This window comes from Aythya marila (assembly GCF_965140915.1).
Source record: "Aythya marila genome assembly, contig: HAP1_HAP1_SCAFFOLD_344, whole genome shotgun sequence".
Taxonomy (NCBI): domain Eukaryota; kingdom Metazoa; phylum Chordata; class Aves; order Anseriformes; family Anatidae; genus Aythya; species Aythya marila.
In genome coordinates, this window is record NW_028136738.1 from 4,084 (window position 1) to 31,308 (window position 27,225).

Below are 27,225 nucleotides of genomic sequence, written 5' to 3' on the forward strand. Positions count from 1 at the left end.
CTTGGAGGGAGTGGGTCAGGTCAGGGCATACTAGACCAAATGGGATACACAAGTCTATGGGAGCTGATGGGATTCACCCATGAGAGCAGAGGGAGCTGGCTGATGTCCTTGCAAGGTCACTCTCTTGGTCATCTGGGATCAGTCCTGCTGACCAGGAGAAGCACCCCAAGACTGGAGGAAGGCATATGTACTTCCTAGCTGCAAGAAGGGCAAGGATGAGAGCCCAGGGAAGTACAGGGTGTTCAGGCTCCATTCCATCCCTGTGAAGACGATGGAGCAGTTCATCCTGGAACCCATTTCCAGGCTCAGGAAAGACAAGAAAATCATCTGGAGCAGCTGGGACATCTTCATATAGGGGAGGCCACGCTTGACCAATTTGGACGTGAAATGTCCATGCTGAAATGACTGACCTGGCAGAAGAAGGCCGAGCAGTGGTTATAGATCTCCTCTGACTTCAGTAAGGTTTTGTAGTGGACTAACCTGAAAGTAGCTAAGCACCACACAGCAGCTAATTTTGTCCCCCCACCCAGTGGGTCTAAAAGTGAGAAAGCTTGTGGGCTGAGATAAAGAGAGTTTAATAAGTAAAGCAAGAGCTCTGAACACATTCAAAGTAAAATGAAAATAAAATAAAATAATGAAATGAAATGAAATGAATTGAAATAAAATAATAAAAATAATAAAATAAAATAAAATAAAATAAAATAAAATAAAATAAAATAAAATAAAATAAAATAAATGTAATAAAAAGAACTCGTTATTCTCCACTTGTCATTGACGAGCAGAAGTTCAGCCATTTGCAGGAAAACCATGTTTCATCAAGTGTAACCATTAGTTGCAAAGGAGGATGTAATATTTTTCAATATTCCTCACACCATGAATAAAAGAAAAATACAGACTTTTTTAGTGTTTCTTCAATAGCTCAATAAATGCCTATCTTTTTATTTCTGTCTCAGCTCAGCATAATAGACACATCAACTTAGTAGAGCAGGTCCAGAGCAAGGCTACAAAATCTTTCAGAGGGCTGGAGCAGGTCTGTTATGTAGAGAGGCTGGGAGAATTGGGGTTTGTCAAGATGGAAAAGAGAAGGCTCCAGGGAGACCTTACAGCAACCTTCCATTACCTAATACGGGCCTACAGAAAAGCTGGGGAGGGACATTTTATCAGGGAATGTAGTGACAGGACAAGAGGTAATGGCTATAAAACTAAAAGAGAAAAGTTTTAGATTAGATATTAGACATTCACTTACTGATGAACCACGTAAGCACAGCATCAAGGGTTTCTGTTTCTCATACTGCCCCCCATGACATGTGGGTTGAGAGCATGCAAGATATTGTGATGGGACACAGTCAGAAAAGCTAATGCAAAGAGATCAAATTGCTGTTCCCCACCATTCAGCCCCCCCCTGCAGCCCACTACCCCACTACCAAAAGCATGCCATGGACAGCAAACACACCTTCTGTAAAGAGAGGCTGAGAGAGTTAGGATTGCTTAGTATCGAGAAGACAAGACTCCATGAGAAATTATTGTAGGTTTCTAGTACATAAAGAGGACCTGCCCATGTGTGTAGTGATGAAGTAAAGGGAAGCAGAATGAGGAGAGGAGAGGAGAGGAGAGGAGAGGAGAGGAGAGGAGAGGAGAGGAGAGGAGAGGAGAGGAGAGGAGAGGAGAGGAGAGGAGAGGAGAGGAGAGGAGAGGAGAGGAGAGGAGAGGAGAGGAGAGGAGAGGAGAGGAGAGGAGAGGAGAGGAGAGGAGAGGAGAGGAGAGGAGAGGAGAGGAGAGGAGAGGAGAGGAGAGGAGAGGAGAGGAGAGGAGAGGAGAGGAGAGGAGAGGAGAGGAGAGGAGAGGAGAGGAGAGGAGAGGAGAGGAGAGGAGAGGAGAGGAGAGGAGAGGAGAGGAGAGAAGAGAAGAGAAGAGAAGAGAAGAGAAGAGAAGAGAAGAGAAGAGAAGAGAAGAGAAGAGAAGAGAAGAGAAGAGAAGAGAAGAGAAGAGAAGAGAAGAGAAGAGAAGAGAAGAGAAGAGAAGAGAAGAGAAGAGAAGAGAAGAGAAGAGAAGAGAAGAGAAGAGAAGAGAGAAGAGAAGAGAAAAGAGAAGAGAAGAGAAGAGAAGAGAAGAGAAGAGAAGAGAAGAGAAGAGAAGAGAAGAGAAGAGAAGAGAAGAGAAGAGAAGAGAAGAGAAGAGAAGAGAAGAGAAGAGAAGAGAAGAGAAGAGAAGAGAAGAGAAGAGAAGAGAAGAGAAGAGAAGAGCTAGGGATCAGGTAGGTATAAACTTCTATTCTGAACTGGACTGCTGGTGAACAAGGTGCCCAAACTCCATTTTACACTGTCAGGCACACTGTCATTCAGGTGAGAGGGCTGTTAAATGAGGTGCCTCATTCTTCATTCAGCACATGGAATAGTAATTTCTGTGCAGGAGGAGTGGGTTTTCCTCAGAGAAGTCTACCTTACTTGTCACTTTTATCTTCTCCTAGTGTAGACCTGCATGCCCTGAGGCAGCAAATGTCCAACAGCAGCTTCCCCAATGAGTTCCTCCTCCTGCCATTCACAGACACGCGTGAGCTGCAGCTCCTGCATTTCAGGCTCTTCCTGGGCATCTACCTGGCTGCCCTCCTGGGCAACGGCCTCATCCTCACCGCTGTAGCCTGCAACCACCACCTCCACACCCCCATGTACTTCTTCCTCCTCAACCTCGCCCTCATCGACCTGGGCTCCATCTCCACCACTGTTCCCAAAGCCATGGCCAATTCCCTGTGGAACACCAGGGCCATTTCCTGCACAGGTTGTGCTACCCAAACCTTTCTGTTAGTCTTTTTCATCTCAGCAGAATGTTATCTTCTCACCATCGTGTCCTATGACCGCTACGTTGCCATCTGCAAACCCCTGCACTATGGGACAATAATGGCCAGCAGAACTTGTGTCAACACGGCAGCAGCTGCCTGGGGCAGTGGTGTTCTCAACACTGTCCTGCACACTGCCAATACCTTTTCCCTCCCCCTCTACCAAGGCAATGCTGTGGACCAGTTCTTCTGTGAAATTTCCATAGATCATCAAGCTCTCTTGCTCAGATGCATACCTCAGAGAAGTTGGGCTTGTTGTGGTTAGTGTTGTTTTAGCATTTGCTTGTTTTGTTTTCCTTTTGCTGTCCTATGTGCAGATCTTCAGGGCTGTCCTGAGGATTGCCCCAGAGCATGGCCAGCACAAAGCCTTTTCCACTTGCCTCCCTCACCTGGCCGTGGTCTCACTGTTTCTCAGCACTGTCTTTTTTGCCTACCTGAAGCCCCCTCCATGTCCTCCTCCTCCCTGAATCTTTTGCTGGCAGTTCTGTACTCGGTGGTGCCTCCAGCAGTGAACCCCCTCATCTATAGCATGAGGAACCAGGAGCTGAAGGATGCAGTGTGGAACCTCATGACTGTTTTTCAGAAGTGATAAATTATCTGTCTTCCTTCTCATATCACTCATAATATAACTCATTACAGGTGAGATGTATTTTTAATTTTTTTCTCATTTTGCTTTTCATTTCTTGAGGTAATATTGTGCAAAAAGAAATTATTTTTTCATCTTCTTCCATGTAAACACCCACCTGTTTTGAATGACTCTGAGATGTGGTGGAAACAAGGTTTATTTAAAGTGTGTTTGAGATATATTTAAATAAAAGGAAGGACCTGCAGTGACTTGCTTGTCTGAGATCCTTCCTCAGACACCTGTGGTGGAGCTGCAGGGGCACTTGGCTGTGTGTAGAGAGTCCTGGCACAAGAGCACTGCCAGGGAGCCTCAGGGCTTGGTCTTTCCTGTCCACAGGCAGGGTCAGGCCAGGGGCATGTCTCTAACACAGCTGGCTCCGTACCAGCATCTCCAGCATAAAAGGGCATCTGCCTGGGGCAGTGCCTGAAGGCTCAGCTCTTCTCCCAAAGCTGCTCAAATGGATATTGCAAAGGAACGGAATTGAAGTAGGCTCCTTGCTCTGTTTGATTCCTTGTGGGCTTATGAGGATGAGATCAGCTGATCACCCAGGGTCAGCTTTTAGGCAGGGAGGGCTGATTCTGGTATTGCCTACATGGATATGGTGACTCTACCAGCCTGTATCCACAGCATGCAGTAGGTGTGAAGGCAGGCAGGCATCTTTCTAGAGGGAAGTGGAAGCTGCCAGAAGAGCCCAGGGAATCATCAGGGATGGTGTGTGTCAAGGAATCAGCAGGGCATGGAGCCCACAGAGCATGAGCATATCCAGGGTAGAGCCACCCAGAGATACTATGCAAGATCTGGGCTGGAACAGGCAAAGGAGAGCTCTGCAACTCCAGGGAACACAGCAGGCATAGGGAAAGAAGTCTGCTGAGTTATTTGTTACACCTCTGGTGAAATTTCATAGACTGGATCTAGTAAACCACACAAAACCATCCCTTGACATTGGAAATTGCTGCCTTCAGGGGGCAGTGGCAACCTGGTTCAGGAACGGCACGGCGACCAACCCCAGGCCGCTCAGTCCATTGGCTCTCAGACACCAATGTGGTGGATGGCAAATGGCATTTATTGTCGAGTCACATGGTGTTATATAGCCGAGGCCCACAACGTCACTTCCGCTTGCTTATGTCACAGACCACGCGCTACTGTCCATTAAGGGAGGGGCTCCACCTTTCCGTACAGCGCGACATCTTCTGGATGCCAGACCCTAACTACCCACATTTCCCCCCTCCCTATGCACAACCAAATTAGCTAAAATATAACCATCTAAAAAACGGTTCTGGTAACAATCTTAAGAGGCAGACATCATAACTTAAATAAAAAACATAAGGCACAATAACCAGGAGAAAACTAGGAGGTAACTGGTAATCCTGAGTAAATACACTCTTAAAGTAGTTGTTGGTGTTCTACCAACATAATGTAAACTTTCTCTAACCGACTTTTAACAAACGACACAAGCTTATTTAGTATACAAGGTCCAAAGATAAGATCACACAAAGGCATTGCAGCTCCCCACCCACGGAGGCCGCTTTGCTGTTGTCTGGATTCTGCCAGTGTGGAACTCTCAGGCTTAGACAGGACGCTTGTGACTTATTGGCTTCTCTTGTCACCGGGGTATACGGATTATGGGGGTGTCTGATGATCTGTTCCTGTGAACAGAAACTCAGTTTTCATTAGTTTTAGTCTGAAGGTCCGGTTTGATGGACTTAAGCAGACACCATTTGACCCTGCCATCTCTTTTGACTGCAGCATACCCTCGTCCTGTCAGAACTAATTTCCACCCTTGTTCCCATTCTCCCAGCTCATTTCTAACTATAACTGACGGGCCTTCTTCTAGCGCTCGAGAATTTTCGCGCTCGCGATTTCAAACCCATTTGTTTTTAGTTTCTGAGACTGTTGACACTAGCTGGTCCACTTGACTTCCTGACAGCGCAGCGATCAGGATATCGTCCATGTATTGGATGATAGTCGTGGTCGGATCACTGTACCGAACTGGCACCAGCGCCCGATCCACTGTGATCTGGCAGATAGTAGGCAAGTTGATCATTCCTTGAGGCAGCACTTTCCACTGGAAGCGTAAGTTGGGGTGTTGGCTGTTTGGAAACACAACAGAGAAAGCAAATCGCTCCTTGTCTTCTTCATGTAAAGGTATTGAGAAAAAACAGTCCTTAATATCAAGGACGGCACAAGGTTGCCCTTCTGATATCATAGAGTTCATAGGCAAAAACATTAGGACAGGACCCATTGGTTGCTACGACTGGGCCTTTTGCCTCCACAGGCAGTGATGAAGAGTCGACCGCTGCCTGGAGACGATCTGCAAATTGTGTAAAGCTCTCACTTTCACTTTGTTTTATTGTTGACCATGGCGATGGTTTGGCAATAACTCTAGAGGCTGTCCGAATAGTTTCTCTGGCCGCACGAGTAGTTGCCATAACTTCATGGGCACACAGGCCCTGGGCTTGCGCCTGGGGGGTGATCATTGTTGGGTCCATACCCATTAGCCACTGCAGGCTAGAGCCATATAGTGGGTGATCCGCCCCAGTTACTTGGGCCAGTTGTCTCGTACAGTTGTCCTCCCATTCTTGTTTAAAAACGATCATCCCTGCCCCATCAAAAATCAGTCTACAAGTTTGTTTTATATCAAACGGGAGCATATCGTCTCCCCCAAAAACACCATCTATGAGGGTGGAGACCATTGCAGAATTAAGTTCTTTATCCGCGATGGCTTTAACAATCGCTTGTACATCCTTAGGGTTTATTGGTGAGTGGACCCTCTGTTCCCCGTCCGTCACCCGGACCTGGAACGCTAGTGTGGCCAATGGAGCCCAGTCGGCACATGCAATCTTAATTTTCCTCCAATCCGTGAGACGAATTTCTCCCCCTCGCGGTGCAGCTTTATTTCGGATGGGGATATTTTTGCTTTTGACTCAATCTGTCCCCATTTCCTCCTCCTCCTCCGAATTTGAATCGGTATCTGATCCGGAGTTGGAGCTCGACTGACTCGTCACCTCTGAGTTGATACGACCTTCACAAGGATTTCCATCTTCCTTATTATTCCAGGAGCATCCTCCCTGCCGGGCTGGTCCCACCACTCCAGCTGCCCTTCACCTGAATCCAGGAGTTTTCCCGGGTTTTGGCACCACTTGTTGCCTTCACGGGGTAGTGGCGACCTGGTTCAGGAACGGCACGGCGACCAACCCCAGGCCGCTCAGTCCATCGGCTCTCAGACACCAATGTGGTGGATGGCAAATGGCGTTTATTGTCGAGTCACATGGTGTTATATAGGCGAGGCCCATAACGTCACTTCCGCTTGCTTATGTCACAGACCACGCGCTACTGCCCGTCAAGGGAGGGGCTCCACCTTTCCGTACAGCGCGACATCTTCCGGATGCCAGACCCTAACTACCCACAGGGTGTCCAGAGAAGAGCCCAGCCCAGACCCTGCTCTGCTGGTCCTCCCTGTCTCTCCCAGGAGGCCAGCCCAGCTCAGCCCATCCCCAACTCTCCACACCTCCTTCTCCTTTCCTCAGCCCAGCCCAGCCCAGAAGAGCAGCCCAGGCTGGGAAGGCCCCAAAGCAGCAAATGGAGGAGTGGAGGGCAGTGGCAGTGTCCCTGCTGCTGAAATTTGCAGGAAATTCCCTTCCCACAGGCATTCTGCAACCCTGTATGCTAGCCCTGCTCCCCAGCACAGCACAGCACAGCACAGCACAGCACAGCACAGCACAGCATCACACTGCTGGCCCTGGGGCTCCTCAGGCACCACCACTGCACACACACAGCACCCTACTCTGCTCCCGGGACACCCCATGTCCCACACAGCCTTGCACCAGCCCAGCACGTCTGGGCTGGCCTGAGCAGCCATTCCTGCAGCCCCTGCCCATGCTGCCCACAGCCCCTCAGCTGGCGGTGCTGCCCTGCAGAGTGAGGGGACTGTGGTGCTCGGGGCTGTGGGGGCACTCTGCAGGGCCGTGCTGGTCAGGCTGGGAAGTCAGAGCCAGCCGGTGTGGGACACTGCCATTGAGTGCCTCCCACACAAGTGGTTCTTTGGCCATGGAGGGTGCACACAGATAGCCCTCCTTCTTCAGAGTCAGAGACTCATGGAATAGCCTGACTAGGAGGAACCCACAAGGATCATCAAGTCCAACTCATTTCCAATGTCATTAGATGTTTTGGGGTGGTTCACTGTATTCAGTCTATGAAATTTCACCAGAGGAATAACAACAAATCCAGCGGATTGTTTTCCCTATGCCTGCCATGTTTCCTGGAGTTGCAGAGCTCTCCTTGCCCTGATTTAGCACCTTGAATGCTTTAGCACCTGGGTGCCTCCACATTGGACAGACTCATGTTCTGTATGTTCCATGCTCTCCTGCCTCTCCTGAGCAACAAGAAGAATCAGTCCTCACAGTAACAGAAGGGCTCTGAACAGGAATGTGGGAGGTGAAAGAGAGCAGTCTAGAAAAAAAAAATAAATAAATAAATCCTGGGGCCCCCTGGCAGTGCTGCTGTGCCAGGACTCTTTTTCCCTCCACCTTTCCACACATCCAAGTGCCCCTGCAGCTCCACCACAGGTCTCTGAGGAAGGATCTCAGACAAGCAAATCACAGCAGGGTTCTTTCTTTTATTTAAATACACAGAGAGCCTGGCTTCTTGTTTACTCCATGTCTCAGAGTCACACAGACAGGTAGATACTGAAATGGAAGGGGATGAATAATGACATTTTTGTGTACAACACTATCACATGTAAATCAAAGATAAGATAATGCAACACAACCACACACAAATTTCCAACAACTAGGCCTGTAATGAGCTACATTATAAATTATATGCAGAGAAAGAATGGCAGTTTATTGGTTCTGAAAATATCCAGTTACCAATTTGCACACTGCATCCTTGAGCTCCTTGTTCCTCATGCTGTAGATGAGGGGGTTAACTGCTGGAGGCACCACTGAATACACTACTGCCAGCAAAAGATTCAGGGAGGAGGAGGATACAGAGGGGGGCTTCAGATAGGCAAATAATCCAGTGCTGATGAACAGGGAGACAACAGCCAGGTGAGGGAGGCATGTGGAAAAGGCTTTGTGACGTCCATACTGTGAGGGGATCCTCAGCACTGCCCTGAAGATCTGCACGTAAGAAAGCACAACATAAAGAAAACATCCAAATGCTAAGCAGGCACTAACCACAAGAAGCCCAACTTCTCTGAGGTAGGCATCTGAGCAGGAGAGCTTGAGGATCTGGGGAACTTCACAGAAGAACTGGTCTAGGGCATTGCCTTGGCAGAGGGGGAGGGAAAAGGTATTGGCAGTGTGCAGCAAAGCATTGAGAAAGCCACTGCCCCAGGCAGCTTCTGCCATGTTGACACAAGCTCTGCTGGCCATTATTGTCCCATAGTGCAGGGGTTTGCAGATGGCAATGTAGCGGTCATAAGCCATGATGGTGAGAAGAGAAAACTCTGCTGAAATGAAAAAGAAAAAGAAAAAAATCTGAGCAGCACATCCATAGGAGGAAATGGCCCTGGTGTCCCATAGGGAATTGGCCATGGCTTTGGGAACAGTGGTGGAGATGCAGCCCAGGTCGAGGATGGCGAGGTGGAGGAGGAAGAAGTACATGGGGGTGTGGAGGCGGTGGTCGCAGGCTATGGCTGTGATGATGAGGCCGTTGCCCAGGAGGGCAGCCAGGTAGATGCCCAGGAAGAGCGCGAAGTGCAGGAGCTGCAGCTCACGTTTGTCTGCGAATGGCAGGAGGAGGAACTCATTGGGGAAGCTGCTGTTGGACATTTGCTGCCTCTGGGCATGGTTGCCTGTCCATGGAGGAATAGACAGTGACATGTTAGAGAGACTTTTCTGAGCAAAAACTAAACCTTATTTCAAAGAAAACATCCTTAACAAGGCTGTATCCTCACTGCATCTTCATCTCAAGAAGACTTGCTCCTGCCTGGATTTCTGCATCTGTCTGCCTAAGGATGCCACAGAGACCATGAAGATCCTCTGTAATCTCAGCAGTAATCAGTGCTGCTGGTAAAGAACACCAGGGGTGCATCTCAGGTATCCACTGGCCAGAGGCATCTCCCTATTTACAAGTGATGAAAGGGACATCCAACAATCCCACAAAGAAACAAAGAAGGTTGTGTTGGTGCTGCCTGTAGGTTAAATGGTGTGGAGTGAATATATGAGTTTCCTCAAAGACCTACAAATCTCTTTTAACTGTAATGCTTTATGAGTTTAGGTCCCTTCTACAATCCTAACAACACCATTATCATCTCCCTGACTGCCGTCCAAAGCAGGAAGTTGAAAAATGAGACCTCAGAGAGTGCCATCCCTTCAGTTATGGCATGTGTTGTTCTTCCCTTTCAAGAATCTCCCCCAGAAATGCTCTGGGGGTGCTGGGGAGATATGAGGAGCCTGGCCCATGTAGCAGCCCCCTGCCAGCAGCAGGACCCTGTCCGGCCCTGGCCTTCTGGTCCTTCCAGCCACAGCTTCTCCCCACAGCACCCTGGGAAGCTCCCCAGGCAGGCTGAGTGCAGAGCCTCGCAGGTGGGAGAGGCTCTGCCCCGGAACAAAGCCCCTGGGGCTCAGCAGGGACCCTGCTCTGCACCACAGCCCTGGGCACCCTTGCTTGCTCCCTGCTTGCACAGCCTGCAACTGGTCCTGTGAGAAGGAACCCTCATGTCCTGTCCCACTGATAGCTTTGGTAGGTAATCCCTGCTCTGGAGCTTGTCATTCTTCTGTTATACAAAGAGAATTCTCCAAAGATAAATATCCAAAGAGTTCTCCTGAAAGATCCCATAGGCTGTGGGATTTGCTAGCAAATCTGGAGATGGCACAGGAACAACAGCTGCGTTACCCTGCAGCCACAGACTTACCCTGTTCAGGGCTCTGAAGATTTCTCCCGCAGTGAGCTCTCAGCATCCCCCACTCCACACTGCCTTTAATATCATCCTCCCTTCTCTCAGCCGCCTTTGTCCCCTGCAGGCAGTGCCCCCAGCCCTGCTGCACTGTGCAGAGGAGCAGCTCCTGGGCAGAGCTGTCTCTCAGTGCTGCCCGCTTGCCAGGAGCTCCCCTTGGGCTGAGAAGCCCAGCCCAGTTCAGCAGCACAGCTCCAGCCTAATGCCTCTCTGTCTCTCCCCTCTCTCATGTCCCTTGAGATGTCCCTGGGCCTCCAGGGGAATCAGCTTTAAAACACACTGAAGTAATCCCTGATGTTCCTTCCATCAGCCGCTGAAGGAATCTCATTTCCAGCACTGTCCTTCCTTATTCAGAAAATGGATGAGGTCCAAGGATCACCTTTCCATGCCCTGTTTTAAGGCAGGACACTCCTGCAAGGACAGGGATGGATCTTCCTTCTCCCTGCTGATGGAAAGGTTTCAACTGAGCCAACCAAGGCACCTCCTTCTTTGTTTGCTGTCCAGAGGCTAGGAGGATACCTTAATGTAATCCAGATGTATTACCCTGCTCTCTCTTCTGTGACTCACATTTGGAAACTGCCCTGGCTATGTTACGCAGTGACCATTCACTGCCTCTACTGTGAACAGCGCAGGGAGCTCTTGGCAAGTCCCTGGTCCTCCAGGGGAATCAACTCGGAATCAAACCAATGCAATCACTGTTCTTCCTGCTGTCAGCTAGGGAGAGACACCTATTTCCAGTGCTATCTTTTCTCTTAAATCAAAATAAATGTTTGATATGGGAATCATCTTTTCTTGTCCTTTTATTAGTTAGGACACCCACAAATTTTATTCCATTTCTTTCAAGCACCTGTTAATATTCCGGAGAATGAATCTTTTTCGCTGCAAATGAAATCCCTCTGTCTACACAGACTACACAACCCAGCAAGCTCATAGAATCATAGAATATTTGGGGTTGGAAAGAACCTTAAGGTCTAGTTCCAGTCCCCGTGAAATGGGCAGAGTCTCGTCCCACCTGACCAGTTTGCCCAAGGTCCCATCCAACCCGACCTTAGACATTACCTGCGATGAGGCATCCACCACTTCTCTGGGCAACCTGTTCCAGAGCCTCACCACCTGCTGCGTGAAGAATTTCTTCTTTAGATCTGATCTAAATCTGCTCTCTTTTAGCTTAAAAGCACTGCCCCTTGTCCTATCACTACACTCCCTGATACAGTCTCTCCAGATATTTATCCTATGTGTCTCCCCCTGTTCTCTTAAGAGTAGGGAGGGAGAGAGTGGCTGTGCGGTGCTTGGCTACCTCCTGGGGATAAAGCACATCACATCTGGGGACACAAACCTGACAAACAAGTGATAAAGGAGGCAGTGAAGGAGCCAGACCTGGTCAGTCACACTGACTGCTGAGAGTATGAGAGACGATGTTTCTTCCAGTGAGTTTATCTGACCAGGTTTCTTGTCAGTTGAGAAACCAAGGGAAAACAGGGAATACTGGTACAAGGGGATGTCCTATAAGGAGAGGCTGAGGACACTTGGGTTGTCTAGTCTGCAGAAAAGAAAGCTGAGGAGCAACCTCATTTTTCTCAGCCACTGTCTTAGGAGGGCAAGTGGAGAGGGAGGTGATGACCTCTTCTCACTGGTAAATGATCAGAGAAAGCGTGCAATGGCACACAGATGCACCAGGGAGGTCCAGACTGGAGAGTGGGAAAGTTGTCTGTACTGTGAGGGTGGTCAGACACTAGAATAGGCTTCCTTGAGACCTGTTTTTTTTTTCCCAGCCTGTCAGTGTTCAAGAAGCATTTGGACATTGCCCTCATTAATATGCTGTAACTTTTGTTTAGCTCTGGAGAGATCAGGTAGTTGGACCAGACAACCTTTGAAGGTCTCTTCCAACTGAACTATTCTGTTCTAGTCTAGTCTTGTCTAGTCTAGTCACTACACACGTGCGTAGGCCCATTTGTGTATTGGAAGACCACAATAATGCTTCCTGGAGTCTTCTTTTCTTCAGGCTAATCCCAACTCTCTCAGCTGCTCTTCACAGGACATGTATTTGGTGTGCATGGCATGCTTTTGGTAGTCAGGTGGTAGGTTGCAGGGGGTGCTGGATGATGAGGAACATCAATTTGATCACTCTGGGTTAGCTCTCCTGGCTGTGTCCCATGGCAATGTCCTGCACACTTCCAACCTACATGTCATGAGGGGCAGTATTAGAATCAGAAACCCTTGATGCTGTGTAGACACACTCCATGACTGTTTCTAAACCTTCTCAAAGCCCCTGCACTAAAACACCTCATCCCTGGAGAATCCTGTGCAACAGCTGTCTTGAAGAGTGTTTGTTTTGTTTTCATCTTTCCTTTAACATGTGACCAAGTCTTGGAAGACAGCAGATGTTACAGAAGTCTTTGTTTGGAAGACATAGTTGAGGCTGAGCTGAGAACTAAGTGAAAAATATGTGTTTATTGAGTTAATTAAGCAACACTGAAAAAAAAATAAAATTCTTTTGTTGATGGTATGCAGAATGTTAGGAAATACCTTGACTTCAGTAAGGCTTTTGACACCGTCTCCCACAGCATTCTCCTCAAGAAACTGGCTGCTCTTGGCTTGGACTGGCGCACGCTTCGTTGGGTTAGAAACTGGCTGGATAGCCGGGCCCAAAAGGTCGTGGTAAATGGAGTCAAGTCCAGTTGGAGGCCAGTCACTAGTGGTGTTCCCCAGGGCTCGGTGCTGGGGCCGGTCCTCTTTAATATCTTCATCGATGATCTGGACGAGGGCATCGAGTGCACCCTCAGTAAGTTTGCAGATGACACCAAGTTAGGTGCGTGTGTTGATCTGCTTGAGGGTAGGAAAGCTCTGCAGGAGGATCTGGATAGGCTGCACCGATGGGCTGAGGTCAATTGCATGAAGTTCAACAAGGCCAAGTGCCGGGTCCTCCACCTGGGATGCAATAACCCCAAGCAGAGCTACCGGCTGGGAGATGAGTGGTTGGAGAGCTGCCAGGCAGAGAAGGACCTGGGAGTGATGGTTGATAGTCGGCTGAATATGAGCCAGCAGTGTGCTCAGGTGGCCAAGAAGCCCAACAGCATCCTGGCTTGCATAAGAAACAGTGTGACCAGCAGGTCTAGGGAAGTGATCGTCCTCCTGTACTCAGCTCTGGTGAGGCCACACCTCGAGTACTGTGTTCAGTTTTGGGCCCCTCGCTACAAGAAGGACATTGAGGTGCTTGAGTGGGTCCAGAGAAGGGCGACGAAGCTGGTGAGGGGTCTGGAGAACAAGTCCTACGAGGAGCGGCTGAGGGAGCTGGGCTTGTTCAGCCTGGAGAAAAGGAGGCTCAGGGGCGACCTTATTGCTCTCTACAGATACCTTAAAGGAGGCTGTAGAGAGGTGGAGGTTGGTCTATTCTCCCACGTGCCTGGTGACAGGACGAGGGGGAATGGGCTTAAGTTGCGCCAGGGGAGTTTTAGGCTGGATCTTAGGAAGAACTTCTTTACCAAAAGGGTTGTTAGACATTGGAACAGGCTGCCCAGGGAAGTGGTGGAGTCAGCATCCCTGGAAGTCTTTAAAAGACGTTTAGATGTAGAGCTTAGGGATCTGGTTTAGTGGGGACTGTTAGCGTTAGGTCAGAGGTTGGACTCGATGATCTTGAGGTCTCTTCCAACGTAGAAATTCTGTTATTCTGTGTAAATATGGCATTTGCCTTTGCAAGTAATGCTTCTTGCAGCTAGGAGTGGCCTTGCAACGACATCAGCCAGCTCCCTCTGCTCTCCCGGGTAAATCTCATCATGTCCAATAGGCTTGTGTATCCCATTAAGTCAAGTATGCCCTGACCTGACCCACTCCCACCCAGTGTACATTTTCCTTGCCCCTGTCCTTCCCCCAGTCTCTGTGGCCTGTTTTTCCCAAAGGCCATTCTTGCCTGTACTGACTGAGGTGAAGAAGGAATTCAGCACTTCAGCCTTTTCCCTGTCCTGTGTCAACAGATCCTGGGCCTCATTCAGCAGTAGGTCCACATATTCCCAAGTGTTCTTTTTGCCACCTATATATTTCTAGAAGCCCTTCTTACTGCCTTTGACATCCTTGGTCAAATTCCATCCGAGTTGGGCTTTAGCTTTCCTATATTCATCCCTACGTGCTTGGGCAAAGCCTCTGTATTCCTCTGAGCTTATCTGTTCTTGTTTCCACCATTGCTGTGCTTCTTTTCTGTGCTGGAGTTTTGCCAGAACCTCCTGGTTCATCCATGCAGGCCTCTTGTAATTTTTACCCGACTTCCTTACTCTTAGAATGGACTGCTCTTGATGTTGGAGGAGGTGATCCTGGAATATTAACCACCTTTCTTGGACTGCTCTTCTCTCCAGGGCCTTATCCCATAGGACCCTTCCAAGCAGATGGCCGAAGATGCCAAAGACCAGGGCTGCAAACTTGCTATTTATTTTGTTTCTCATTGTCATTGGAGACAGCAGGCATAGTTTGCCATGGTCCCACAGCTGAGGTGTGACAACCCAAAAATGTATCGATGCCCTCAACTGGGAGCACAGACTAGAACAAGCTGCAGTCTGTGCTTTTTGACATTCGTGAAGTCACTGCCAAGGCATGGTGGGACAAGTCATGCAACTTGGAATGCTGCAATGGGTGGATACAGACTTTAGGACAGACAGAGTGGAATGATCCAGAGTTAGATTTCCTCATGGAAGCTGCTTGGATATATGGAGCTCCTCTATGTGACCTATGAAAAGTTCTCTGAGCACTTGTGGGTGCCAATCAGAGAAGGGGTCACTAAGGGTGCTATCATGGTGGGAGAAAATAACCTGCAGCCAGGGCAAGGAAGTGGACATAGTCATTGTTAAGCACCCCAAAGAAGTCTCTTAGAGTAAGAGTCTGGGAAAAAAAAAAAAAAAAAAAAACCCTGAGGGTTTTTTATTGTCCCTGCCATTTTCCAGAAGGGGAACAGAACTGCGTGCAAACAGTCCGGGTGGTTTCTGGAGTGTCTTGGGATAGCTTCCTTGTCTAGCTTCCAGATAGTCCAACAGAGGTAATACAAACCTGGATCTGATACCTGCATGCCAGAAAGAGCTTGTCAGGGATGTGATGATCTGTGTCAGCCCTGTCTGTCATGACCCTGAAATTGTGGGGTCCCAGATCCCAAGGGGTGTGAGAAAGGAAATAAAAGACTTTTAGTGGTGATCCCAGGTGAGCCGCACACAAGTTCAGAACAGTGGTTGGATGCCTCACAAGTTCTGTGCAGGGGTGAGGAGGCAATAAAGCCCTGGGCTGGTGTCCTCTTGTGGTCCTCAGTGGAAGGAATGGCAGCCCTAGATAGCTGAGAGGACAAGGACCTCAGTTCTGTTGGTGGAGGTCCCAACTGTGATATATGTTCATCTGATTCATGTCAGTATGGAACAATGCTAGGGCCGCATGGTATGATGAATGTGACCTTCTGTCTTACATACCCTTGTATAACCACAAGTCTAAGAAAAACTGAATGGTTAATGTATAGAGTTCTTGTACCTTGCAAAGGAATTTGTGTCACTAGAGAGCAGTTCTGTCTGTCTCTGGGTCCTGCACTGGCAATTTAATTCTTCCACAGATGTGGTTTCTTCCCTTTCCTCCCAGTGTCCCAGTGTAGTGGGTTTACGTGGCAAGGTTTTGGTAGCAGGGAGCCATAGGGGTGGTTTCTGTGAGAAAGATCTCGAAGCTGCCCCATGTTTGGGAAGGGCCCCATTGTTTTCCAGATCCGAGCCAATAAGCGATGTTGTTTTGCGCCTCTGTGAGAGCATATTTAAGACAGGGAAAAAACGCTGCGCCACACAGCAGCCGGGAGAGTCAAGGGAGTGGGAGAACAGCCTTGCACCAAGGTCAGTGTAGAAGGAGGGGGAGAGGTGCTCCAGGCGCCGGAGCAGAAGTCCCCTGCGGCCTGTGGTGAGGACCATGGTGAAGCAGGCTGTCCCCCTGCAGCCCATGGAGTACCACGGTGGAGCAGGGTTCCACGCTGCAGCCCGTGGAGGAGACCACGGTGGAGCAGGTGGCCCTGCACCGACGGAGGCTGCCGCCTGTGGAAGGCCCCTGCCGGAGCAGATTCCGGGCCGGACCTGTAGCCCGTGGAGAGGAGACCACGCAGGAGCAGGTGATCTGGCAGGAGCTGCTGCCCGTAGGGGAGCCAGGTTGGAGCAGTTTTCTCCTGAGGGATGGACCCCGTGGTACGGACCCATATCTGGAGCAGTTCTGGAAGAGCTGCTGCCTGTGGGAAGCCCACGCCGGATCAGTTCATCAAGGACTGCATCCCGTGGGTGGGACCCCACAGCACAGGGGACGAGAGTGACCGAGAAGGAGCGGCAGAGAAGAAGTGCTGTAGACTGACCATAACCCCCATTCCCCGTTCCCCTGCGCCGCTCGGGGGGAGGAGGTGGAAAAGGGTGGATGGGGGGGGAAGGTGCTTTTGTTTTTTTTTTTTTCCTTTGTTTTCTCACTTCTCTCGCTTGTTAGTTGTAGGCAATAAATCTTACTATCTCCTTATGCCGAGTCTGTTTTGCCCGTTACAATAATTATTGCGTGATTTTCTCGTCCTTATCTCAATCCTTGAGCCCTTTTCACATATTTTCTCCCCATTCCTCTTTGAGGAGGGGGAGTGAGAGAGCGGCTGTGGTGGAGCTCGGCTGCCCACTCGAGCGGAACCACGACAGTCTTTTTTGGCGCCCAACGTGGGGCTCAAGGAATTTGAGATAAGGATGATAGTTAGTAGAAGTAACGGGCAAAAATATGTGCAGGATGATTGTTAGGAATGTACAAGTTGTGAAGAATTAAGAAAGCAGTAACTGTGATATGTTAGTGTGGTGAAGGGACGAGGGGTGGTGTGTGTGTAAAATGTCCACCTTGTCAGTGCTGTGATGATGTTATGTTTATTTTGGTGTGGTGAATTCTTTTTCGTTTTGATTTAAGTGAATTTCGTGAAGGTTGTTGTGATAATTGTAAAGTAAGAGTATGTTGTGAGTAGTCTTAAATATGCTTTTAACAGAGGCGAGGGGTGGAATGTAGTGGGTTTACGTGGCAAGGTTTTGGTAGCAGGGAGCCATAGGGGTGGTTTCTGTGAGAAAGATCTCGAAGCTGCCCCATGTTTGGGAAGGGCCCCATTGTTTTCCAGATCCGAGCCAATAAGCGATGTTGTTTTGCGCCTCTGTGAGAGCATATTTAAGACAGGGAAAAAACGCTGCGCCACACAGCAGCCGGGAGAGTCAAGGGAGTGGGAGAACAGCCTTGCACCAAGGTCAGTGTAGAAGGAGGGGGAGAGGTGCTCCAGGCGCCGGAGCAGAAGTCCCCTGCGGCCTGTGGTGAGGACCATGGTGAAGCAGGCTGTCCCCCTGCAGCCCATGGAGTACCACGGTGGAGCAGGGTTCCACGCTGCAGCCCGTGGAGGAGACCACGGTGGAGCAGGTGGCCCTGCACCGACGGAGGCTGCCGCCTGTGGAAGGCCCCTGCCGGAGCAGATTCCGGGCCGGACCTGTAGCCCGTGGAGAGGAGACCACGCAGGAGCAGGTGATCTGGCAGGAGCTGCTGCCCGTAGGGGAGCCAGGTTGGAGCAGTTTTCTCCTGAGGGATGGACCCCGTGGTACGGACCCATATCTGGAGCAGTTCTGGAAGAGCTGCTGCCTGTGGGAAGCCCACGCCGGATCAGTTCATCAAGGACTGCATCCCGTGGGTGGGACCCCACAGCACAGGGGACGAGAGTGACCGAGAAGGAGCGGCAGAGAAGAAGTGCTGTAGACTGACCATAACCCCCATTCCCCGTTCCCCTGCGCCGCTCGGGGGGAGGAGGTGGAAAAGGGTGGATGGGGGGGGAAGGTGCTTTTGTTTTTTTTTTTTCCTTTGTTTTCTCACTTCTCTCGCTTGTTAGTTGTAGGCAATAAATCTTACTATCTCCTTATGCCGAGTCTGTTTTGCCCGTTACAATAATTATTGCGTGATTTTCTCGTCCTTATCTCAATCCTTGAGCCCTTTTCACATATTTTCTCCCCATTCCTCTTTGAGGAGGGGGAGTGAGAGAGCGGCTGTGGTGGAGCTCGGCTGCCCACTCGAGCGGAACCACGACACCCAGTCTCCCCCTCATTATAGTCAAATTATGAAATCTTCAGAAATATTCCTCAAATCCATGAGCCTATTTGCTTTTGTTATTCCAAACTCTTATTCCTAACAGTTACAGCCTTTTTTGTCTTTGTGGTTGATTTAGCACTGCTATAGATGTGACTGTCCCTGTGAATGGCCTGTGAGGAATGTTTTAACTACTCGTGAAGCGTCAATAAGAGAGCTATTTGTGTTTGTATGTTCTTTCTTTGAAGTCTCTGATGTCTGGGGGTTTCAGAACAACTGCTAACAACTAGTGACTGTTATGGCTTCTGAATGGGACAATATGCAAGCCCCTGATATCTGTCCAGGTGGCCAGGAGATTAAGGAGAAGAAAAAAGAAGCTGAAGGATGGCTAGGAGACAAAACTTGCAGAGGACGCTGTGTAAGCTTTTGACATGCTGCCAAGGAGCACAAAGGGGAAGGACAAGAAAAAAAACCTGAAGACTACGAGCCTTCAGCATGAAAGACCCCCAGAGAGCCCCGGGGGACCAGCGGAGACTGATGCGCATGCTCCAGTAGGAGGGTTTGGATCCCGGAAGCTAATTATAATAACCCAGGTTTTTTTAGAAGTAGTAATGAATATGTATTAGTCTAGGAGCATAAAAATCAGCTACTTGATGTAACTGGGGTGCATCCTGGTGGAGCGAAGACTCCCGGCGCACCCAGCGCTGTTTGCTTACATCTATTCCTTTAATAAATTGTAAACTTTGATTATAATCCTATTTTGAAGACTGAGCCATTTATAACACAACCATGCCAGAGACCTCAGCTATTCCCACCACAATCTGTCCAATGCTTTTGCATGTCTGTGCTTGTTTCTCTGCAGATAACTCTTATGTCACTTCAAAATAAGTGATAATAAATCTTTCTCCATTAATTTTCTCCCAGTTTTGGGGAGGAGAGAGAGATGATATAGGGGAGTTTTATATGATTTAGCTAACTGCCAAGGGACTGCTCCCAGGTTAGTGACAAGGCACAAAGGAAGGCAACAATTTTAGGCAGTATACACTGACAAAATGCCAATACCTATATTCCCAATCTCTGAAGTCCTAATGACTGCTAACCTGGACATCCTCTGGCACCTCGAATGTCAAATGGAGTTTGCATTTGAACAACTCACTGCTCTTCTCTATCTCCTGTAATTACTGTGGGAGCTTAAGCTAGAGTATTTTGTACATACCCAAACAGAGGTGAGAGAAATCACATCACCCATGTGTGCATTTGTGGCTGATAAGGAAGGTTCTGGGCCCTGTTTCAGGCCTGGGATATCAAACTGAGAATGAGATGCATGAATTGACTGACTGTGGTCACTGCCCTCAGCTTGGGAGAATGTGATTCCTGACAGCCACAGTCTGTGTGTCCTGCCTAAAAGTGGAAGAGGACAAAGTAATTTTTTGATGAAACTTCTCATGATAGAAGAAATGACATTGCTGGCACTAAGTGTTGCTCCTCAGCTAAGGGAGGGAACATCAGGGATTGCATCAGTCTGATTCAAAGTTGATTCCCCTGGAGGCCCAGGGACTTGTCAAGAGCTCCCTGTGCTGCTGAGCTGGGCCGGGCTCCGGGGCCCAACGGGAGCTCCTGGCAAGCACGCAGCACTGCAGAGTGACAGCTCTGCCCAGGAGCAGCTCCTCTGCACAGCACAGCAGCAGGGCTGGGGGCACTGCCTGCAGGGGACAAGAGTGGCTGAGAGAAGGGAGGGAGATGTTAAAGGCAGAGCGGAGGGGGGATGCTGAGAGCTGACTGCGGGAGAAATCTTCAGAGCCCTGAACAGGGTAAGTCTGTGGCTGCAGGGCAACACAGCAGTTGTTCCTGTTGCCATCTCCACATTTGCTGGCAAATCCCACATCCTATGGGATCTTTCAGGAGGACTCAGGACTCAGGAGTTTTTTTGTTTTTTTTTTTTTTTTTTTTTTTTTTTTTGGATAAGAGGAGAATGACAAGATCTAGAGCAGGAATTACCTGCCAAAGCTGTCAGAATTACAGGAGATGAGGGTTCCTTCTCACAGGGCTGGCTCCAGGCTGTGCAGCTGGGTTGCAGGCAGGGGTGGCCTTGGCTGTGGTGCAGAGCAGGGTCCCTGCTGTGCCCCAGGGGCTGTGTGCCAGGAGAGGCCTCTGCTGCCTGGGAGGCTCAGTACTCAGCCTGCCTGGGGAGCTGCCCAGGCCACTGCAGGGAGAAGCCATGTTTAGAAGTAGCCCTCAAACAAGGGCAAGGCAGGGCAGGGTCCTGCTGGAGCCCAGGGGCTGATGCCTGGAGCAGGCTGCTCAGAGCTCCACAGCACTCCCAGGGCATCTTTGGGGAAGATTCTTGAAAAAGAAGAGAAACAGCTACACTGCCAGAAGGGAAGAAGCTCCATGGGGTCTGTTTCACTTTTCTGCCCTGAAGGGCTCTCTGGACAGGTCACAGCAGCTCCTTAGCCACTGGACACAATGAATATGTCCCTGGAAATTGCCTTGGGAAAGGATGTGTCTGCAGGGCAGAGCTGAGCACACTGCAGGTGGGACAGGGTCTGTGAGCAATGGCAGGGAAGAGATGTGGAGACAGGGAAGGAGCTGCCAGTAGGGACAGTTCCAGGCAGCAGTGATCTGTGTAGGGAGGGAGAGGGAACTGCTGCCTGAAACACCAAGAGAGGGGGGATACAGGCACTTCCTGCCAGGCCTGCAGTGCAGGCACCTTCTCTGCAGCAACCCCCTGCTCTCCTCTGCCACCCAGTACATCAGCCAGTCTCAGCGCCTGGGGATTTAGTGCATGAACCACCATCTCCTCAGCTGGACCTCCAGAGGAAGAAAGGAGCCTGTGTCCTGCAAGGTGATACACAATGATGAGGCTAAGAGTACCTGCCCTGCAGTGTCATGTCTCTAGGTGGCATGCAAGCTTGGTAGGGTGTAGGTTTCACTGCATGCCCATCTGCTTTTCTCTCTGTCAGCTGGTTGGAGCATTGTGGTATTCATTCTCATTTCTCCACCTGTACGTGGCTCTCCTACTTCCTTTGTCTGGGAAGCAAGTGCGTGTAAACATCTGTTCTGACACGGAGTGCTGGGTACTGCTCTGAGCATTTCTTCTTGGGAACAAGGTGTCCAAACTCTATTATAACCTGTCAGGCATGCTGTCATTCAGTTGGGTGGGTTGGATAACAAGCTGACTCATTCAACTCAGGGAATGGTGATTTTTGTGAGAGGAGGTGTGAGTTTTGCTCAGAGAATTCTGCCTTGTCATTGTCTTTTCCTCTAGTGACAGGTGCACATGGCCAGATGCAGCAAATGTCCAACAGAACCTTCCCAACAGAGTTCCTCCTCCTGCCATTCGCAGACACACGTGAGCTGCAGCTCCTGCACTTTGGGCTCTTCCTGGGCATCTACCTGGCTGCCCTCCTGGGCAACGGCCTCATCTTAACAGCCATAGCCTGCGACCACCGCCTCCACACCCCCATGTACTTCTTCCTCCTCAACCTCTCTCTCATTGACCTGGGCACTATTACCACGACTGTCCCCAAATCCATGGCCAATTCCCTATGGGACACCAGGGCCATTTCCTATGCAGGCTGTGCTACCCAGGTCTTTATGTTTGTTGTCTTTGTTGCAACAGAGTTTTATCTTCTTACCATCATGGCCTATGACCGCTACATTGCCATCTGCAAACCCCTACACTATGGGACAATAATGGACAACAGAACTTGTGTCAATGTGGCAGCAGCTGCCTGGGGCAGTACTTTTCTCTATGCTGTGCTGCACACTGCCAATACCTTTTCCCTTCCCCTCTGCCAAGGCAATGCCCTGGACCAGTTCTTCTGTGAAATTCCCCAGATCCTCAAGCTCTCCTGCTCAGACACCTACCTAAGAGAAGTTGGGCTTCTTATTATTAGTGTCACTATAGCATCTGGGTGTTTTGTTTTCCTTGTGCTGTCTTATGTGCAGATCTTCAGGGCTGTGATTAGGATGCCCTCCCATCAAGGACGGCACAAAGCTTTTTCCACGTGCCTCCCTCACCTGGCCGTGGTCTCCTTGTTTGTTAGTACTGCCACTTTTAGCTACCTGAAGCCCTCCTCCATTTCTTTCCCATCCCTCGACCTTTTGCTAGCAGTTTTGTACTCGGTGGTGCCTCCAGCAGTGAACCCCCTCATCTACAGCATGAGGAACCAGGAGCTGAAGGATGCAGTTAGGAAAGTGATTTGGTGGATGTTTTTCAGTTCTTATAAAGATCCCTTCACTCTCCACAAATGAACGTCAGTAATCCTCTTCCAGGCATGTTTTTGTGTTTTTGTTGTTCTCATTATACACACACACACACACATATATATATCTAGTCATTATGGCTGTTTGTGCTCCTTGCATCCCTGCATAAATATTTGAATATTTAGATTCCCCAAATTGCTATGAATCCACGAACCTGTTTGCTCACATATGAAAGCTGTATAAATGTGCATTTAACACTGTGAGGGAGTCAGTGAAGACTCTCATAACATTGCTGTACTAAAATGGAAACACCCCAATGCTATGCTCAAAGCCTGAGCCTGAGCTGTCTTTACCAAACCAATGCCAAGGCCCAAATAATTGCTGCTCATAAGAGTCTGTTCCTCTTTTGGTTCAGGAGGAAATGGATCATTATCACATTTGTGATCTTTCAGAGACCAAGGGCTAGATTTAAGACTTACCCATGGATGTCTACTGACAACAGAGGCAGTGAATGGTCACTGCATTACATAACCAGGGCTGTTCCTACATCTGAGCCATAGATGATGTCCTTCAGGAGAGGCATCTGGAGCTGCCTGCGGAGCCCAGGGTACTTCCAGGGACAGCAGAGCCTGGTATGAGCCATGACTTAAGCCCCTTTGAAAGTGAGATCTCCCACTGTGCTCTCAGCCACAGGGAAAGAACTAAAGCCAGGTATTCACAGGGAACCTGCAACCCTGAAGTCTCAGAGAAGAGAGTGGGCACTCAGAAGGCAGAGGGAAGGGAATCTGAGGAGTTATTCATTTCCCCTTTCATGAAGTACCTCTGTTTGGTACAACACTACAGCCCATTTCCTCTGCACAGCAGCACTGCCAGCTTGAGGGACAGCTTGTGGGGAGCATGGAGATGGCCATTCCCCACCGCCAAGGGGAGCTGATTTTTGAAATTTGACCAGCTCCATCCTTCTGCTGGCATCAGTGTCTATACTGGGGGAGCAGCCACCAAGACAGTGGATCAGTGTTGGGTCAGGGGCTAGAAAGCACTGACTAACCTGATCTACCTGTAAAACTATCACTGCTCAGAGAAAATGATCATAGAATAATAGAATCATAGAATATCCCAAGGTGGAAGGGACCCATAAGGATCATTGAGCCCAACTCCTGACTCCACACAAGTCTATCCAAAAATTCAGACCATATGACTAAGAGCACATTTCAAATACTTCTTGAACTCCAACAGGCTTGGTGCCATGACTACGACCTCGGGAAGCCTGTTCCAGTACGTGACAACCCTCTCATTGAAGAACCTTTTACTGATATGCAGTCTGGACCTCCCCTGTTGTAGCTTGACACTATTCCCTCAGGTCCTATCACTGATCACCAAACAGAGTAGATCGGTGCCTGCCCCTCCACTCCCCCTCATGAGGAAGACAGACTACAATGAGGTCTCCTCTCAGCCTCTTGTTTTCCAGGCTGAACAGGCCCAGAGACCTCAGCCACTCCCCATACATCTTCCCCTCTAGGCCCTTCACCATCTTTGTAGACCTCCTCTGGACACTATCCAACAGTTTCACATCCTATTTGTACTGTGGTGCCCAGAACTGCACACAGTACTCAGGGTGAGGCTGAACAAGTGCAGAATAGAGTGGGACAATCACTTCCCTTGACCTACTAGCAATGCCGTGCTTTATGCACCCCTGGATATGGTTGGCCCTCCTGGCTGGCAGGGCACACTTCTGGCTCATATTCAGCTTGCTGTCAACCACAACCCCCAGATCCCTCTCTGCAGGGCTGCTCTGCCCAGCTCTCCATTCTGTCCAGATCTCTCTGCAAGGCCTTTCCACCCTCATCAGAGTCCACAACTCCTCCAAGTTTGGTGTCTCCAGCAAATTTGCTCAGAACACCTCCTAGTCCTACATCCAAATCATTTACAAAAACACTGAAGAGGACTGGACCTAAAATGGAGCCTTGAGGTACCCCACTGGTGACTGCCCACCAGCCTGATGCAGACCCATTTACCTCAACCCTTGGAGTCCTACCCATCTGCTGGTTATTCACCCAACGTATGATATTTTTGTCCAGCTATATGCTGGATATTTTGTTCAGCAGGATCCTTTGTGAAACTGTGTCAAAAGCTTTACTGAAATCCAAAAAGATCACATCAGCTGGCTTCCCTTGATCAACTATATGGGTGATCTTGTCATAAAAGAAAATCAAATTTATCAAACAGGACCTACCTTCCGTGAACCCATGTTGACTAAGACCAATGACTACATTGTCCCCCAAGCACGTTTCAGTATCTACAAGGACAATCTTCTCCATAATTTTACCAAGCATTGACATGAGACTAACAGGCCTGTAGTTAGCAGGATCTTGTCCTTCTTGAAACTGGCACAACATTTGCCAACTAGGACCTCTGCAGATTCCCAAGACTGTTTTAAAATAATTGAGAGAAGTCCTGTGATGATGTCAGACAGCTCTCTGAGCACTCTGGGATGAATCCCGTTTGGACCCATGGACTTGTATGGATCCATGTGGTGCAGCAAATCACACTCACATTCAGGGTCAGTTGGGAGTTTATCATTCCTACTGTTACAGTCCTCGCAGCACCTGGAGTCCCGAAACCCACCCTTGGCGTTGAAAATGGAGGCAAAGAAGGCATTAAATGTCTCTGCTTTGCCTATGTCCTTGTCTGTGAGGTGACCTTCCCAATCAGGTAGCGGACCTTTGTTTTCTCTGGTCCTCCTTTTTCACATATTTAAAATAAAACTTTTTATTGTCGCCCACAGACCTGGCCAGCTTCAACTCTAATTGGGCTTTGGCTGCATGTATTTTCTCCCTACAAACATGAACAGCGTCCCTGCAGTCCTTTCACATTGCCTGACCATGTTTCCAGCACCCATACAATTTCTTTTTATGCCTAAACTCCAGAATAAGATTCCTGGTCAGCCAAGCTGGCCCTTATGCCCCACCATTTGCCTAGGCGATCGGCTCCAGGGCAGACGCGTTCTGCAGCGGAGTGGGGGATCGGGCCAGGCAGGGCTAATTTTTCCAGCATCGAGCCTACTTGAGGGAGCCGCCAGGACCCGGCAGCCCTCGTGAGGGAGGCTGATGAGGCGTAGGCGGAGCCAGCAGCGCCCCCTCCCCAGCCGTTCAAAAGCTGCCCCTAGGGAGCGTGAGCGACCAGGAGCGCAGCGAACAGGACGGGCAAACAGGGCGTGGCGCATCAGAAGGGCATGGCACGGCAGTTAGTGCGGCAGTTCGCGCAGGAAGGGCGAGCAGGAAGGGCAGAGCACTCCCCCCGCCCATACAAATACCTCCTTAATGACAGCCGTTAGCTAAGTGACAATGGTCTCCACCAGGCACGGTGCGCTCTCCAGGAAGTCGGTACACACCCAGACCGACTGCCCATTAAAAAACGCAGCAGTTCAGGTCACCGGATGCAAGGAGTGTCTGAGCCTGTTCCTGCCATCGGCGGGAGGCAGAGAAACTGCGTGCTTGAGGTGCGAGCAGGTGGATGACCTGGTCCGCATGGTGGCGGAGCTCAAGGAGGAGGTGGAGAGGTTGAGGGATATCAGGGAGTGTGAGCGGGAGATAGACTGGTGGAGCAACTCCCTGAAGGGCCTCAAGGAGAGGTATCGAGGTGAGACACCCCAAATGGGGGTGGACCCCCTGCCCTGTCGCTGTCTGGCAGAGGGAGGGGATCTGGGAGTTGAGGAGGAATGGAAACAGGTCCCTGCTCGACATCGCAGGCGATGCCCTCCCCTTCCGGCCCCACCTTCCCAGGTGCCCTTACGCAACAGGTTTGAGGCCCTGGAGCTCGACAGACCTGTAGCTGAGGAAGAGGTAGCAAGTGTTTCCAGGAGGATGCCTAGGGCAAGAAGGTCGACTCCACGCCTCAGGACTGCCTCCACCAAGAAAGACGGAAGGGTTATTGTTGTGGGAGACTCTCTTCTTAGGGGAACAGAGGGCCCTATTTGTCGGCCTGACCCTACCCGTAGGGAAGTCTGCTGCCTCCCTGAGGCCAGGGTCAGGGACGTTGCCAGGAAGCTTCCCAACCTGGTACACCCCTCTGATTATTATCCTCTTTTGATAGTCCAGGCAGGTAGTGACAACATTGAAGAGAGAAGCCTGATGGCTATCAAACGAGACTTTAGGGGGCTGGGTCGGTTAGTGGATGGAGCGGGAGTGCAGGTGGTGTTTTCGTCCATCCCTACAGTGGCAGGGAGGGGTACAGAGAGGATGCGGAAAGTCCACCTGTTAAACACATGGCTTAGGGGCTGGTGCCAACGCAGAAATCTTGGGTTTTTCAACCATGGGGCACTTTACTTGGCACCCGGCCTGATGGCAGCAGATGGGTTCCTATCTTTTAGGGGAAAAAGGATCCTGGGCCAGGAGCTGGCGGGGCTCATTGAGAGGGCTTTAAACTAAGTAAGAAGGGGGATGGGGCTGAAGCTAGGATTGTTGGAGCTGTGCCAGGGGGAACAATGGCAAGGCCCAGCTGAAGGTAAGGCAATGGCCCAGCTGAAGTGCATCTACACCAATGCACGCAGCATGGGTAACAAACAGGAGGAGCTGGAAGCCATCGTGC

The 27,225-nt window shown here is 49.8% G+C and overlaps 2 protein-coding genes across 2 annotated transcripts; one reads left to right on the forward strand and one right to left on the reverse strand.

Annotated features, from left to right (window-relative positions):
* Positions 1 to 2,495: 2,495 nt before the first annotated feature.
* LOC309891477 (olfactory receptor 14C36-like) lies at positions 2,496 to 22,686 on the forward strand (the record flags this gene model as incomplete). The annotated part of the gene is made up of 2 exons (XM_082785836.1): positions 2,496 to 2,720; positions 21,952 to 22,686. 2 exons carry the CDS (start codon positions 2,496 to 2,498, stop codon positions 22,684 to 22,686), a joined length of 960 nt encoding a protein of 319 aa, XP_082641962.1.
* Positions 8,300 to 9,232, reverse strand: LOC309891476 (olfactory receptor 14J1-like; the record flags this gene model as incomplete). The annotated part of the gene is made up of 1 exon (XM_082785835.1): positions 8,300 to 9,232. The coding sequence occupies one exon, from the start codon at positions 9,230 to 9,232 to the stop codon at positions 8,300 to 8,302; it is 933 nt and encodes a 310-aa protein (XP_082641961.1).
* Positions 22,687 to 27,225: the final 4,539 nt, after the last annotated feature.